The sequence below is a fragment of the Podarcis liolepis genome (genome assembly GCF_965112155.1).
Source record: "Podarcis liolepis genome assembly, chromosome: 6".
NCBI lineage: Eukaryota > Metazoa > Chordata > Lepidosauria > Squamata > Lacertidae > Podarcis > Podarcis liolepis.
This window is the reverse complement of record NC_139559.1, coordinates 70438318-70454770: the sequence shown is the minus strand read 5'-3', so window position 1 is coordinate 70454770 and position 16453 is coordinate 70438318. Positions and strand designations below refer to the sequence as shown.

General features: G+C 44.8%; 1 protein-coding gene across 9 annotated transcripts in view; it reads left to right on the top strand.

Moving 5' to 3' along the window:
- ODF2L (outer dense fiber of sperm tails 2 like) overlaps positions 1-16453 on the top strand; it is a 41301-nt gene that overhangs the window by 2096 nt on the left and 22752 nt on the right. For 2 of the 9 annotated variants that reach the window (XM_083511084.1, XM_083511080.1), the window contains exons 1-4: positions 5963-6158; positions 8910-9008; positions 12898-13052; positions 13910-14036. In XM_083511084.1, coding sequence (XP_083367210.1) covers positions 6144-6158; positions 8910-9008; positions 12898-13052; positions 13910-14036 — 396 coding nt within the window. In that variant the 5' untranslated portion in view covers positions 5963-6143. Of the gene's footprint in view, positions 1-5878; positions 6159-8909; positions 9009-9719; positions 9891-12897; positions 13053-13909; positions 14037-15752; positions 15885-16453 lie in introns of those variants that run through there. The other 7 variants (XM_083511082.1, XM_083511077.1, XM_083511081.1 and 4 more) reach the window with 7 other exon arrangements.

Genomic DNA, 16453 nt, shown 5'->3' with positions numbered 1-16453 from the left:
GCTGGTAGTGCTACAATTCTATGATTCTAAAGAACCAAGATGGGGGGGGGGGGTTAGGTTGGAGGGCTGAAGATTACAGGCTGGGGGCAAGGCAATGAAGGGCTTTGAAAATAATAAACAAGGTGTTTGTGCTACAAATGACAGCAAGCAGGAAGTTATAATTAAATGAATGATTTTGGTGACAAGAAGGCGGCTGTAGCAGTCAAGGCAGGAGACTGGTGAAGAACAGGACATGGTGGCATTTCTTACTGTTTAGAAGCTTTATTGTGTCCCCAAGTCACTTTTCTCAAAATTGTTGACAGCCTTCTGGTTTGGCCCTCCCACCTGGCCTTTTTTCTTTTGTTGCAAATGCCTCTTGAAAAGCTACAGGTGCGACCCTGTGTGCACTTACCTGGGAGTAAGTCTCAGTGTGGGACTTAACTTTTGAGTAGCCATGCACAGAATCAGGCTGCGCATCGACTGTCCACCACAGCAGAGCTGCATTTTCTGAGAAAACCCAACACTACCAGGTCCTGGCTATTAGGTAATACAGTGGTACCTCTGGTTAAGAACTTAATTCGTTCTGGAGGTCCGTTTTTAACCTGAAGCACCACTTTAGTTAATGGGGGCTGTCGCTGCACGATTTCTGTTCTCATCCTGAAGCAAAGTTCTTAGCCTAAGGTACTATTTCTGGGTTAGCGGAGTCTGTAACCTGAAGCGTCTTTAACACAAGGTACCATTGTACGATATAATCAAATGCCCTTTTAAAAAAAACCTAGTCTCTTTTTCAGATTTGCTCTAGTGACTGGTCTACTTTGCAGTGCTTCCACTGGTCCAGCAGTCAGGGAGATGGCAAGAATTTTATGGTCAAACACCTTCAGAATGGGTAAATGATTAGCATTGTTTGCTATTCCTTTGGGTCTTCAAACCTAGATTAGCTAGGGAAGTTTATGATCTCTATACCTTGACAAAACACAAAAGCTACAATCCACACACCCATGTCAGGCTGTGGGAGGGTTGGGTTGAGCAGCAATGCCCAGCAGGTAAACGTAAAGTTAAAGGACCCCTGGCAGTTAAGTCCAGTCACGAACGACTCTGGGGTTGCAGCGCTCATCTCACTTTATTGGCTGAGGGAGCCGGCATTTTGTCTGCAGAGAGTTTTTCCGGGTCATGTGGCCAGCATGACTAAGCCACTTCTAGCGAAACTGGAGCAGCGCACGAAAATGCCGTTTACCTTCCCTCCGGAGTGGTACCTATTTATCTACTTGCACTTTGATGTGCTTTTGAACTGCTAGGTTGGCAGGAGCTGGGACTGAGCAACAGGAGCTCACCCCATCGCAGGGATTCAAACCGCCGACCTTCCGATCGGCAAGCCCTAGGCTCTGTGGTTTAGACCACAGTGCCACCCGTGTCCCTAATGCCCAGCAAATGGGTCATTCTGAAGGCAGGGCTGACCTGACCTAGGATCTGATGGTTCCTGAGCTACTATCACAGCATGCATTGACCATTGCTGGACCTTAACAGTAGTCTCCCTGCTACACCTGCTTGGTGCTGTGAGTGGCAAAAGTGCAGACGTGGTGACTCGGCAGTTGCAGGAATTCCGGGTTGCTCTGTGCTTGCGCTAACTCATCAGCATGGAACAAAACCTGAACTGTCAGCAAACCCAGGTAAACCCTGGCATCCGGCAAGTCTAGGCTTGAGCCAGACACTGAAGAGAGGATGAGTAATCTCTTTGCTACTTGCTGTAAAAGGAAACACTGTTCTAGCATTAATGTTTTTGAAATATTTTAGAACTGCAATGCATATTCTATATTATTATCCTCCCTGTCATTGATTAAAAACACACACATCAAACAGTATTTTTATTTGTAAAACAATTATTCTGAGGGGCATTTTGCTGAGTGCTAGATCATTGCACCATTTTTCTCCCTGAGGCATGCAATGGGTTCATCGAGAGCAAGAAACACCCATAAGCCCTTCCTGAATATGCAAATGAATAACGATCGGCCAACTGTTTATATTATACCACATGATTATTTCAGTCAGTGATAAACAGTGTGTTTATCTGTGTTTAGGGTGCTGTTGTTGCTTTCCTTGACAGTGTTCATTTGCAACCTTAATTTTGGGCAGGTAGGAGATTAAAATATATAATTATTTTATGAAGCTTCACTGCAAACAACTTGTATAGTAAGAAAGAGATCAGATCAGATTAGGGAGGAACCAAATTGCTTAGCAGAAGCCGGCAAGAATTCCAGTGGCTGGCTATTTGCTTTGGGGAGTATGTGACACTGGGAGTTAAATTGGCAGGCACCCCGTCTTTATGCAACAGTTACGGAAACCGGTGCCTCTGGAATCAGAGCAGCCAGTGTTCAGCAAATTGCAGACTGTGCACGGATAATATATAAAAATTAAGTTTCTGCTAGGCACTGGAAGCAGAGAATCCTCTCGAGAGAACACGGCTGCCAAAATTAAAACAACGGACAAAGAGCTGCTTTGGAGTTTCCTGTTTCCTAAATCGTACCTGAATGAAGATTATTTTTACAGAGTTTGATAAGGATCTGAAGAATGCCGCAACACATTATAACGCAGAGTATTTGAAAGAATTTGTTTCTTAAAATACTTAAACAGCAGCTTTAGCAAACAAACTACCCCCCCACCCCCCACCCCACACACAATTAGGTTGCAGAAATTAGGAACGTTTGGCAAGAAACATTAGTAGATTTGCATCTGAAAGGATTTGTTTGCAAGCTGGGAATTGCAGGTGGACAGTGTTAAAGAGACAGATTAGGGGGGGGTCATAGCTGGTTCGGTCACACGGTGTGAAGCCTTGGGGTGCCACTGGGGGGCGCCACAGCTATGATTTAAAATGAAGTGCCAGAGAGGCAGAGGGACGCTGAATTTTGGCTGAAATTTGAGACCACTAGCAGAATGCTGTTGTGCTGATGTTGAGCTTGCAGGCTTCCCACCGGCATCTGATTGGCCCTGGTCAGAACAGGATCCTGGACTAGATGGGCAGGATCCAGCAGGCTTTTCTTCTGCTATGTCAGCTCAAATCCATGAATACACTATTCATCTGTGCTTAAATCTAAAAAGCAACACATATAAATCTGTATTAGCCCTCCAGATGTCCAAATAGGTATACATGGAATAGGCATTTATATATAAAAAAGATAGGTTCAAATTGTACCAAGGATGGTGAGGAATACTGGATAATGAACAAGGGTACCCAGGCTCGAAATAGAAATCTCTTGGCAACCCTAAAGAGCATCCACGTTAGTTGCCCTGCTGTTAATCTGCATCCTGTAGGAATAGTGTTTAAAAGACCACCAACACCTGCATATATGTATATAACATTTTGCCAGTACAAAATTTATACAGACGGCAACTTAAGACCAAAATGAATCTATCCCTGGATGTGCCTACATCATTTGCCTTAACGAGGCCTTTTCAGTATTGCATTTTTTAAAAAAATCCTCAGATGTGCTCCTAAGCCCCAAAATTAACATAGCATTGCTAGGACATCAGCACACTGCTATATCTGCATTCTTGCTTGGAAATGCAATGCTGTACGTGCCAATTCAAGAAAAAGGTCACACTGAGTTCATGGGGCCTAATCCCAAGTAAATGTGTATAGGATTTCAGACTTGCCAAATACAGATATTCCGGTTTGTTTGTGGACCATTCAATTCTCTTACCGTGTGATTCTTGAGTCCTTGCCAACTTAGTTTCCTACTCGGCAGACATTTTGCAACAGAGGCAAAAATTTGACTGATCCTTTGCCCAAATATTCTGTTGTCTGGAATCCGATCCTCTCTGTTTAGTTTCTTTCGTTGTTCCTTCCGTGTCCTGCTGCAACTCAATTTAGGTTTCAGAACGGAGACTGACAAGCAGCTTGCCTTTTGACAGAAACTTCCAAGAAAGATCCGGCTCCTTGAAACTGGTTCCCTTGGATCATATGAAAGAGTGCCGCAGATCATGGTTGCCGGCAGAAATGGCTTTCAAAGGGATTAAAGAGGCTGTTGGAGGACCTCTGCCTTCAACCTCAAAATACCACTCATTGGGGAGCAACAGCAGGGGATGGGTGTTGCCGTTGTGCCGTGGTTATGGGCTTCCCATCTGGCTAGCCACTGTGAGAAACAGGATCGTCTTGGTCTGATCCAGCACAGCTTATGTTCACACTTGGGTCTACTGCAGGTGTCCAGACCACACCTGGGGAACCGGAAGGAGGACATCTTTTTCTCTTGATACCTCCCACCTGCCCAATTTTTCTCTCCTTGTACCCTTGCCCCCAGGTGTGCCAATAAAATATTGGGAGACGACAGGTAAGCCCCACCCCGCATAATTAATTATATGATGCAGTGCGCACACACATCATTGAAAGTACTCAATTAACTGAGGGTCTGCCCCCTAGCCTCCATAATGTCCTCTTTCTTGGGGGTATTTTTTACCTGTGAATTCCCAAAAGAAGCTCAACTTCAGGGTGTGATCTTCTACCTTCTCGAAATCCTGGCTATGCCCATGCACACAAATGCCCATACACGGGGGGCCTCAAATATTTTATGGGGGGCAAGTCTCCTCAGCCCCTAGGAGTTGCAGACCCCCCAAGTGTCCCTATTTTCCAGGGACATCACTGATTTAGAGATGCCGTCCCGGTTTCTGATTTGATTCACTTTTCCTTATCCAATGTCCCTATTTTCATTGGAGAAATGTCAGGAGGGTATGGAGTTATCCGACCCCCCAAGCTGTCTGAAGGCAATCCTGTATAGGGAAGGTTTTTTAACGTTTTATATATGCTGGAAGCTGCCCAGAGTGGCTGGGGCAATCCAATAAGATGTGTGGGTATAAATAGAAAAAATTATCCATTACAGAATGGGATGTCCCAAAGCTCAACCATTTGGGTTTGCTCTCCAAAGCCGGACAATTTTGGCGGTTTCCTAAAAAAGGAATTTTACTTTTTGAAACATGGCAACCCTATACTTAGGATGAGACTTGTTTGGGGTTTTTTGGGGGGGTGGGAGCAGAAGCACCCTGGCACCTACACTAGCAAAAGGCAACCTGCATTTTCCTAGAATATCTCCCTGTGGAGATGGCAGTATTGAGTCAGTGGCCATGTGCAGATTCTGGCTTGCGCTCTTTATGAAGATTTGAGGAGTAAGCAGGCCAGATTTAGGTTTGATGAGGCCCTAAGCTACTGAAGGTAATGGGGCCCTTTACAGTGGTGCCTCGCAAGACGAAAAGAATCCGTTCTGTGATTCTCTTCGTCTAACGGTTTTTTCGTCTTGCGAAGCAAGCCCATTGATGGATTAGCGGATTAGCGCTATTAGCACTATTAGCGGCTTATCGGATCAGCTGATAAGCGGCTTAGCGGCTTAGAAAAAGGGGGGGAAAGGGAAAAAAACCAGCAGGAACTCGCAAGACCCTATACAGTCATACCTTGGGTTACAGCCGCTTTCAGGCTGCGGACCACCGAAACCCGGAAGTACTAGAACGGGTTACTTCCGGGTTTCGGCAGTCGTGCATGCGCAGAAGTGCTAAATCATGCTTTGCGCATGTGCAGAAGCGCCGAATCGCAACCCACACATGCGCAGACTCAGGTTGCGAAAGTGCATCCCACATGGATCATATTCACAACCCGAGCGTCCACTGTATATAGAAATGAGCAAACCAGTGATATTTTAGGGAGCAGGCTAGCAGGCGGGTCCCATTACTCACATCATAGGAGCCTACACAACATAAAACACTGCTGCTGTATGTAGGTTTTATTTTATTTGTTTGTTATCTTATATTTTGGAAATGCACATCCAGTTTTTTTCCTTTAATTTTTTTGGGGGGCCCCCAAGAGAGTGGGGCCCTAAGCTCTAGCTTGTTTAGCTTATACGTCAATCCGGCACTGCCTGCCCTCAAGAGGCGCCCGGTTTCCCCTCTCCTCCTTCCCGCCTTTGGAGAGGCCAATCCGCGCGCCACAGCCGGCGCGCAGCGGAGGCCAGCCCCGAAGGCGGAGCGAGGGCTCCCCGGAGGAGCCGGTCGGCGTCGGCGTTGCTGCTGCTGCCGCTCTGCTGTTCCGGCGGCGCCTCGCGCGGTTGCCTGGCGAGGGCGGGAAGCGCCGCTCCGTTGTCCCGCCCGAGAGCGCGGCGTCGGCGAGCTGCAGAAGAAGAAAGGCGGCCATGGAAGGCAGCGGGGTAATGGCGGCGCTCGGGGGGAAAGGAGGCGGGAAAGCCGCTCTGCGAGGGGGGGACGAGGCGGGTCGAGGCCCAGAGCCGCCTGTCATCGGTGACCTTGCAAGGCGTTGCCAATGCCTGCGGTCTCCGCCGGTGGCCGGCCTCTTCGTCCGGCGCCCGGAAAGCAGCGTGCCTCTGAGCGCGTGCAGAGCGCTTGCTGCGGGGCCGGCCGCGCCTCCTCCCTCGGGGCGGGGAGCGGAGGGAAAGCGCTTCCACGGGTCTAAATTTTAGATTCTAAAAGGTTTTTAGAAATGGACCCCCATCCCAACCCCCTGTGCTCGAGATATTCCCCTTGTTCAAGGTTTAATTCTTGCTCTCCAGTAGCAGAGGTGCCAGTCTTGGAGACTCAAATAGGTATATATAGCTGCAAATTAAACGTTGTCAAGGCGCATTATACCAAAGAGACGCCAGATGGCGGTGGTGAGCCACGGTAAATTCAAGACATTTTTCAAAACTTTTTTTTTTAAGGCATTTTCGCAACTTTTTTTTACGCGTGTCTAGATTCCAGCTAGGGTGGCTGCAAGGCGGATAGTGCACGCCTCTTCGAGCTTGCAGTTTCTTGCTCTGAACTTGCCTCGCCAGTTGTGGCCGTAGAGGTGCACACACACCTCTGAATCTAAGTTACCATGAATTGATTATTATTTTTTAATCCCATTGTCATTTTGGAATCTCACTTAATGCTATCGTGTGCAACAGCTGCACCAGCGTACTTCACATCAAATTTGCATCCTCATAACTCCATATCGTCTCTGGCCAGAAAGCATGTCACTGGATAGGTAAAAGTAAAGGGACCCCTGACCATTAGGTCCAGTCGTGACTGACTCTGGGGTTGCGGCGCTCATCTCGCTTTATTGGCCGAGGGAGCCGGCGTACAACTTCCAGGTCATGTGGCCAGCATGGCTAAGCCGCTTCTGGTGAACCAGAGCAGCGCACAGAAACACCGTTTACCTTCCCGCCGGAGTGGTACCTATTTATCTACTTGCACTTTGACGTGCTTTCAAACTGCTAGGTTGGCAGGAGCTGGGACCGAGCAACGGGAGCTCACCCCGTCGCGGGGATTCGAACCGCCGACCTTCTGATCAGCAAGCCTTAGGCTCTGTGGTTTAACCCACAGCGCCATCCATGTCACTGGATACTGGAGCGTAATCAAACTAAATTAGGAGAGGTCTCCCCACCCCCACCCCACTGCCGCAAATGTAATATATTTTGTACAAGGGCCCACAATAAGGTGTGGTTGTCATGGCTTGGGGCAAGCCAGGATATATGTATGTATTAGAGGACTGGGTGGGATTGATTTTGGGTATTGCGTGTCATTGGTTTAACCTGAACCCGAGCTCAGTTGCCATTCTTCCCAGCTGGAGGCTTCAGAAGAAGTCTTGAGTCCCTCCATCTGGTTATAAGTTAACAATAAAATCTTTATCTGTGTGTTTTTCCTCAGATCCTCCATGCTACCCCATTTACTTGGAAAGATTGTCAGGTGCGTAATAATCAGAAGAGTGGCAATTGCTCTGTGGAATTCTAATAAGAGGGGTGTGATCATTGCGTGGCACCCAGAAAACCACAGAGAATTTTAGAATTGGGGGGGAGGTGACCTCTGAGCCATTTAGTTCAGTCCCTTGCTCAGTGCAGGAACTTTTAGGATGTGCAATGTATTTCTACTTATGCGATGGGTAGCCTTGGCTTTTTCTCCAGTGACCAAATAGCATAAATAATAATAAAAAGCATAGTACAGTGGTGCCCCGCAAGACGAATGCCTCGCAAGACGAAAAACTCGCTAGACGAAAGGGTTTTTCGGTTTTGCGTTGCTTCGCTAGACGAATTTCCCTATGGGCTTGCTTCGCAAGACGAGAACATCTTGCGCTTTTTTAAAAAAGCCGCTTGAAGAGGCGCAGTTGCGACGGACCGTGCTTCGCAAGACGAAAAACATCGCAAGACGAAAAGACTCGCGGAAAGAATTATTTTCGTCTTGCGAGGCACCGCTGTACAGTGGTACCTTGGTTTAAGAACAGCTTAGTTTGTGAACAACTTGGATTAAGAATGCTGCAAACCTGGTAGTAGGTGTTTTGGTTTGTGAACTTTGCCTTGGAAGCAGAACATGTTCCACTTCCTGTGTGTTCCATTTGTAAATTGAGTCCCCCGCTGCTATGGGAAAGCACGCCTTAGTTTAAGAACGCTTTGGTTTAAGAACGGACTTCCAGAACGGATTAAATTCATAAACCAAGGTACCACTGTAATAGAAATAAACTCTGCTTGGAATAATTGTGCTTTAGAATATTTTGCAAATGCCTCATTTGCAACATGGCTTTTGCATCTCTAAACTTGGAAGACCTTAAAGAATTCAGTTTTGAATAACATCCCGTAAGTGTGTGTATGTGTATTTATTTTCAGCAGATTACAAATACACTAGCTTTACCAAATAGTGCTTTTCACCATATTAGTAAACAAAATTGTAGCACTTAGCTCAAGTGGAAATGTATTACTTTGACATTAAGAACTCCGGGGATTACTTTGTCATCTCTAAGGCTGCCCACTTACCTGGGGCTAAGAGTTCAGTAGGACTTAACTTCAAAGTGGACATGGCTAGGATTGCTCTGTTAAACACTGACTTGAAACGGAGCGCCTTTGCTGCAACTGATACAAATTCAGGGAGCATTAAACTTGTGAACCCAGTAAAAATTCAGACACTCTCTACGCTCATACTTTATTTTTCAGAAAGAAAAGGAAGCACCACCCTCCAGCCTGTATGAACAGAACAGTGATGGGTCTCATGACCATGTGCAGAGGGAACTTTCCTCTTCTAGCCATTGCGAGGTAAGCTGTTAAAAGGAAGTTTGTTACTGAAATATCTATGCCCCCCCCCATTCCAAAGTTTGTCTCTGCAAACGGGGACAATATATTCTTAAATATAAAAGAATAAGACTGTTGTTATATCACAAACTCATAAATGCACTCCTTCTGATTTTCCGTCTAAAGGAGGATGGGCGCAGTCTGAAGAGCAACTTTGGTTCGCACAAGTAAACCAGTGTCAAATTTGTGCCTTCCCCACCCCACATTGAATGCTTTGTCAACATTGCAAACAGTTTTTGAAACTCTGTTCCAGAAGGAATTCATTGTACCATATTGCTCTAAAAAAACAAAAACAAAATAGCAAACTCAGAAACTGATTTCACTGTTGTTTGGATGCTGTTCAGTATTCCTTAAAATTTGCTGATGCGATTAAACTCTGATACATTTCCCATGATGTCTATTTTAAGTAATTTATTGCATTTAAAAATTATTGTTTTGATAATGTAAGTCAGGGATGGGGGGGGTTCTTGTGTTGGACCACAACTCCCATAATCCTTGACTATTGGCTTTGCTGCCTGGGGCTGATGGGATTTGGAGTCCAACAAACACTTGGAAGACCGCTGGTTCCCCGTCCCTGATATAAGCAGCTGTGTTCTGTTTCTGAAGCTAACCTGCAGGCAGATGTCTTTGTCCAGCAGCAGCATTTACTTAATGTTATCTGGATGGTGTTTTTAGGAAACAAGACTTGTGCCATACCTAACTTCTGGGGAAGCAGAAAAACTTTGTTCAGTTATTCAGTCCTGTGACTTGAGTTTTAAGAAAGATCATCTTGAGACAGAAACGTCCAGCCAACTTGGAAAGTATTTGAGTTCTCTAAGTGAAGAAGTGGACAGCTCAGACAATCATGTAAGAGGTGCAGGAAATACAAATAGTATTAATACAAATATTGATATACTTTTTTGAAGTGACTGGCTCATTAGCAGAGCTAACGTTATTCAGCTAAATGTTAAATCGCCTAAACCTAAAAACCTATATACGTTCATGGAACTATAGTTAACGGTATCCAACCAAGTCACGATTTAGAAACCCGCTTTAAACCATAGTTCCATGTCCCACTTTGTTTGGAGACCATCAACCATAGCTTCCTCATTTTGATTTAATGTGCAACTGTGGTAAACCCAGTTTGTTTCCCCACTTTCACCAGCACAAAAGTTGTGGGTGGTGCACAAATCTCATTTGTATCCCAGCTTATTAAGATACTATTCATGAGAACCAAGCCAGGATGTTAATCTGGGGAGCCTTGAAAACAAATACACAGTTATGTGAAGGCTAGGATGAGTGAAATTATAACTAATAATCTCCCTAAAAACCATTTCCTGCAGAGACAGATTCCTCTATCCTCCACTCTTTCCACTCCCTTTTAGCTGGCAGAATGTTCAACCCAACTGTCATTCTCTGCTCATTTTAGTTCCCACTTCACATTCCACACACCCCCGCCGAAATCCCCCCCCCCCGCAAAAAAAACCACTGTAGCCTTCGGAGTTACTTGGGAACAACAAGATTAGTAACAGAAGCCATACTTCCCTGGAAGATAGGTGGCCTTCACAGCTAATCCCCCCCCCCCCCAATGTGGAAGGGTGAGATAAGCACTTTGTGGGATGAATTCCTTTTGCAAACTGCCCCCAGGAACATAATTGCAAAGCACTGTATAGCTGATTATAATATCTAAAACAAAACCACGCTCAGTTCACAAAAGGCAACTGGCCAGGAGGTCTGAAGTGTGTCCTGGCTAAAGTGCATGTACCCAGAAACATTTCTCGGCATCCTTTGCAGTGCATTGATTTTTTATTTTTATTTTTACTGGGAGACGCTCAGGGTCCCCTTTGTCAGGTGGAGTGGTGTTGGAAAGGTTCCTTGCAGATAAATGGTACTGGTGCCATTCAAGGTGTTGCTTCACCAGTAATAAACATGTTCTCAGGCTGGGTGTGTCAAAGGTTGCAGTGGCTGAACACCATGAAAATGAGGTTGCACTTGCATATAACACTAGGGCTTCTAAACTAGGATGCCTGTAATTTTTTAAGAAGCTGGCAGTTTAGATGTTTGAAATTAAACTACTAATAAAATTACTACTTGAAGGTATTCTTTTTAAAATAGATAAACAAAAATGAAACATTTATTCAAATGTTACAATACAGTTACAATAAATTTTCAATCACTATATCCCCTCCATAGACACCTCTTTGATGATGGTGGGGGCATTAAAATAGCCTGTATTTTATTCTTCAATAAAAGAGAAAAAAGGTAGACCAGATCATGTCAAAGGTATCTTTTTTGGAGATGCCTTTGATTAGTCGATGGTATGTGAGGCGTTATAATAGAGCAATACTCAGGAAGCTCCAGATGTTATTAACCCAAGCCTCTATTGGCATTTTAGAAGTTTCCTTCCATCATTGGGCAATAACTAGTCTAGCTGCTATGAAGAGGAAGGAAATTAATTCTTTAGATTTAATGGGTTGAATTTGGGGTCAGATCTAACGATAATAGGACAAGTGCCGAATTAGGAGGGATAGATTGGTTAGTGATTTTGGAGGTCGGATTAAAAAATTTTTCCCCCAAAGCCATGGATACTCCCACCAAACATGAAAATAGGACCTGGTTCTCCACAGCTTTTCCCAACATAATGGTGAGCTTAAAGGATTTATCTTTGCAAGGTGTGTGGGGGTACAATGCCACCGAAATATAATTTTAAGGGAAACTTCCTGGAGGCGAGCCGAAATTGGTTTTCAAGGTGGATTTTGTCATATTGATTCCCATGCTTTTTTACTTACTGAAATTCCTATGCCGGGCTTCCCATCTCATTCGAATATCTTCCGCGTTTCCTGCGAAGCTGTCTAATATCATACCATATGAGGCTGCCCCTTTTGTGTCATGGCGAGGTCTGTTACTGATTCCAAAGGTGCCAAGAGTCTCAAATCCTCCCTGCTTTGTTCCAGATACTTTGCAAAAGTAAAGGTAAAGGGACCCCTGACCATTAAGTCCAGTCGTGGACAACTGGGGTTGCGGCACTCATCTCGCTGTATAGGCCGAGGGAGCCAGCATTTGTCTGCAGACAGCTTCTGGGTCATGTGGCCAGCATGACTAAGCCACTTCTGGCAAACTAGAGCAGCACACGGAAATGCCATTTACCTTCCCGGCAGAGGGGTACCTATTGATCTACTTGCACTTTGACGTGCTTTCAAACTGCTAGGTTGGCAGGAACAGGGACCAAGCAACGGGAGCTGACCCCGTTGTGGGGATTTGAACCACCAACCTTCTGATCGGCAAGTCCTAGGCTCTGTGGTTTAGACCACAGCGCCACCCGCCTCCCATAGTTGATGTAGCCAGGACCATTTTATGCCTTTCGTCTTTGCCACCAGGTCCTTCTTTAAAATTGCTTTACTTTTTAGAAACAGATCTCTTAATTCTATAAAAACGAATTGTTTCAAGATCGATGAGTTGATCATATTTGTCTTCATGCTTAAATGAGGGGTGATCTAGCAGAGGCATAAGTGCTGAAGGCCTTGCAGGTATTCTGAAATTTGCAGGCGTTATTACAAACAGGAATTGTGTGCAACCCTTGGATTTTGGTCTTCCACACACCCCTGCACACCCTGGCCAGTCTTGTTGTGCTGTATGACATTTTAAGAGGACAATACAGTGGATGTAACAAGCTGAAACATGAACTTGCTGTGTCTTATTGTGTCGATAGGAGGAGACAGAAATGTTAGAATCTCTGAAGTCCAAGTTTGCTATCCTGGATTGCATGCTTTTTGATGCAGATGATTTGGTGTGTGTGTGTGTGTGTGTGTGTGTGTGTGTGTGTAAGAGAGAGAGAAAGAGAATAAGCAGTGAAGCCAAAACATTATTTTATAAGCTTCCAGGACAAGAATGCTTGAAGGAGAACTGGGGTTCATACGGCCGACTTGTGGATAAACACAGGACCAGGATGAAGGACGCCTTGCCTTGCCTTACAGGGAAATCTGAGGAGAGTTCCTTGGAAGAAACGCAAAGCGAAAGTGAAACAGAAAGGTATGCTTTTAAGTTGAGTGGTGCATGTTCCGCATCTCAGGTATTTTACCCTAGAACATTTTCCTAAAGCTATTCATTTAGGGGAATGCCATGCAATGCCAATTACAGTGGTACCTCTGGTTAAGTACTTAATTCGTTCTGGAGGTCCGTTCTTAACCTGAAACTGTTCTTAACCTGAAGCACCACTTTAGCTAATGGGGCCTCCGGCTGCACCCGCCAGAGCACGATTTCTGTTCTCATCCTGAAGCAAAGTTCTTAGCCCAAGGTACTATTTCCGGGTTAGCGGAGTCTGTAACCTGAAGCATATGTAACCCGAGGTACCATTGTACTTCCAAACTAGAGCTATCTGAAACATGGGTTTAACGGGTGTGCTGTTCCTAAATTGTTTTTTTAAAAGCACACAAAAGTGTTGTTTAATACTCACCAATTTCCCCCGCTTAAGGAACTAAAATTCTGTTTGAGTCTCAGAACTTATTATCGTAAAACAAACCATAATTTGCATATATGTTTTGCAGTGTGCACACGTTCTGGCCAGCCCCTAACTTTCCATGGCTTCATATTGCTTAGATGCCCTATGGGTGCCCATGATACATGTTTACCCTAAGCAAAGTAAATGCCCTACGTGTGAAAAAGCATTAGGTGAAATAATGTACCAAGTCCTCACGATTCACAAAAGGAAAGAACCACTGTGGAAGTCTCCAAGAGGATAATTAACTCTTACTTTTGATGGGACGTTAGGCTTTGTGTTAGTAAGTGTGCCCAGCCACTGCCTGAATTGCAGTTAGCATTTAAACTAAGCTTATACAGAGTAACACGGGCACAGTTTTTCCTAATAAATATTAGTCTTTTGTTTATAGGTTGTGGGAAGACACCATTCAGGATGAAGTCGCTTTTCAGAAAAAGCTCCACGAAGCCGAGTTGGCAATTGGTTCAGCAGAAATGTTCCTGCCGTCTTTTAAAGAAACTCTAAGTAGAATTTCAAAGGTAAGTTAGCATTGACAATTACTGAATGACACTTGGTTGCAGTATGGTCTAAGAACAACAGATTTCTGTTCTTGATACTGGATTTTCCTGCAGCCCACTGTGCTCGGTTCAGCAGAGAGCTGCCGCTGGGTTGGCAACTGGCAGAAAATATGTGCCCTTCTTTTGCATGAATGGAAGCATCTTTCTCTCATGCTATGACTTTGCTATATCCAAGCTTATGCTGTTTGCTGCTGAAACACAAAAACATTGACTTCCATTATGCATACAGTTTGAAGAAGGAATAACAACAAGCTTTGTAGTACTTTAAAGACTAACAAATATATTGTTGCACAAGCTTTCGTGGACTTCATCAGATGCTCCATAATGCTGATGGCGCAAGTTTTTGTAGACGATATGCCATAACAAAATTTGTTAGTCTTTAAGGTGCTGCAAGACTCTTTGCCGCAGAAGACTAACGCAGCTACCCTTCTGGAAATTTTGAATAGGGTATATTGAAATGATGTGTTTTGTGTCTAGCTGCAATTCAACCTGTGGCTCTAGTCCAAGGTCTGGGGAATATTTTTCAGCTGCATTCTTACCTATGCAACCTTCCTTGGGCCATGTGCTTAGTGGTGGATGAGGCCAGAGGGTAAAATCAGGTAAAGCAACAAAATTAAATTTTATCTTTGTAGACTAATTCATATGAACGCTCACACACCTTCACAGACACCCTCTATCCTCCATTCAGACGACCAGGCATCATCTGAGTGCAAGGACACATTCCATTCAGACAAAACACTTGAGATGCAAGCATGGCCAGTGAGGGAGAGTTTTGGGGGCCAGATTGATAGGCCTGGAGAGCTGCATTTGGATCTCTGGCCTGAGGTGTCCCAGCCTTGCTATCATCTCTGCTCCAGAACCAGTAGTGCTGCTTTGGTTTGGAGAAAAGCTAGTTACAGTGGTACCTTGGGTTACAGATGCTTCAGGTTACGGATGCTTCAGGTTACAGAGTCCGCTAACGCAGAAATAGTACCTCAGGTTAAGAACTTTGCTTCAGGATGAGAACAGAAATCGCGCAACGGCAGCAGCAGGAGGCCCCATTAGCTAAAGTGGTGCTTCAGGTTAAGAACAGTTTGAGGTTAAGAACGGACCTCCGGAATGAATTACAGTGGTGCCCCGCAAGACGAATGCCTCGCAAGACAGAAAACCCGCTAGACGAAAGGGTTTTCCGTTTTTGAGCTGCTTCGCAAGACGATTTTCCCTTTGGGCTTGCTTTGCAAGACGAAAACGTCTTGCCAGTGTTCCGATTCCCCCCCCCGCTTCCCCCCCTTTTTCTAAGCCGCTAAGCCGCTAATAGCCTTTTAGCCGCTAATCCGCTAAGCCTTTAATAGCCGCTAAACCGCTAATAGCGCTAAGCCGCTAATAGGGTTGCTTCGCAAGAAGAAAAAACCGCTAGACGAAGAGACTCGCGGAACGGATTAATTTCGTCTTGCAAGGCACCACTGTAAGTTCTTAACGCAAGGTACCACTGTATTTGTGACAGGCATCATAGCAAAATTGTTTCCTTTCGTTTTGTATTTGTGATCATTCCTTGTGTTCAAATGATGTAAAAGGTTTGTTTTATCAAAACGGTTTGGTTTTAAGGTGGCTACCTGAACAGTGTCACACTGGTTTGCGCATAAAGAGGGTTTTCTTTTTTTACAAAACGTCTTAACTGCGATTTAATATTTTTGTCAGGCTTGTTACGTTTCTGCAGCAGATATGATAAAGATTTCTATGCAAGAGGATTTACTGGTAATGGAGCTAGGGGCTCTCAAAAATATGAAGGGACTGTTACAGCAGCTACTTAGATCAAGCAAGGAAAAAGAAGTAAGAGAACGTGCGCAGAAACCACAACCAAGTATAGTATTTATCAACAACAAGTTTTAAGTATTCTTTTTTCATTGTTTGAAGTAGCATTTTCAAAGAAGGAGGTGAATTCACAGACAAATAAAATAAGATGATAATATATCAAGCAGTGTCCTGAGACAAGGAGGGGCAAGCCCTTGAGTTTGTTGGCCCATCCTGATAAGTTTCTGTGCTGCTCTTTGTTTGTGTCTAGCCCAGAAATTGCTTTTGATGAACAAGGTTTCTAAGTCTCTTGCTTTGTGCAGCAGAGCTGTAGCTCTTTCTCCCAGACGGATTTGTCAGGTGGCCAAGAATCCATTCCCCTCGTGCAGAGGGGCAAACTATATCCATCCTGCTGCCACCAAAAGATTCCCTGGGTTTGCAGCAGATCTGTTTACAGACCAGCGCTGCAGTTGCCTACATAACAGCATCAAGTTTGAGTTGGTCTTCCTTGCCAGTTGATCTGCACCTGAGGAAAAGGGCTTACCACTTAACACAGCAGCCTGTAACCTCCTGGTTGGCAAGCAGTGTGCTCATGAAGAATGTCAATA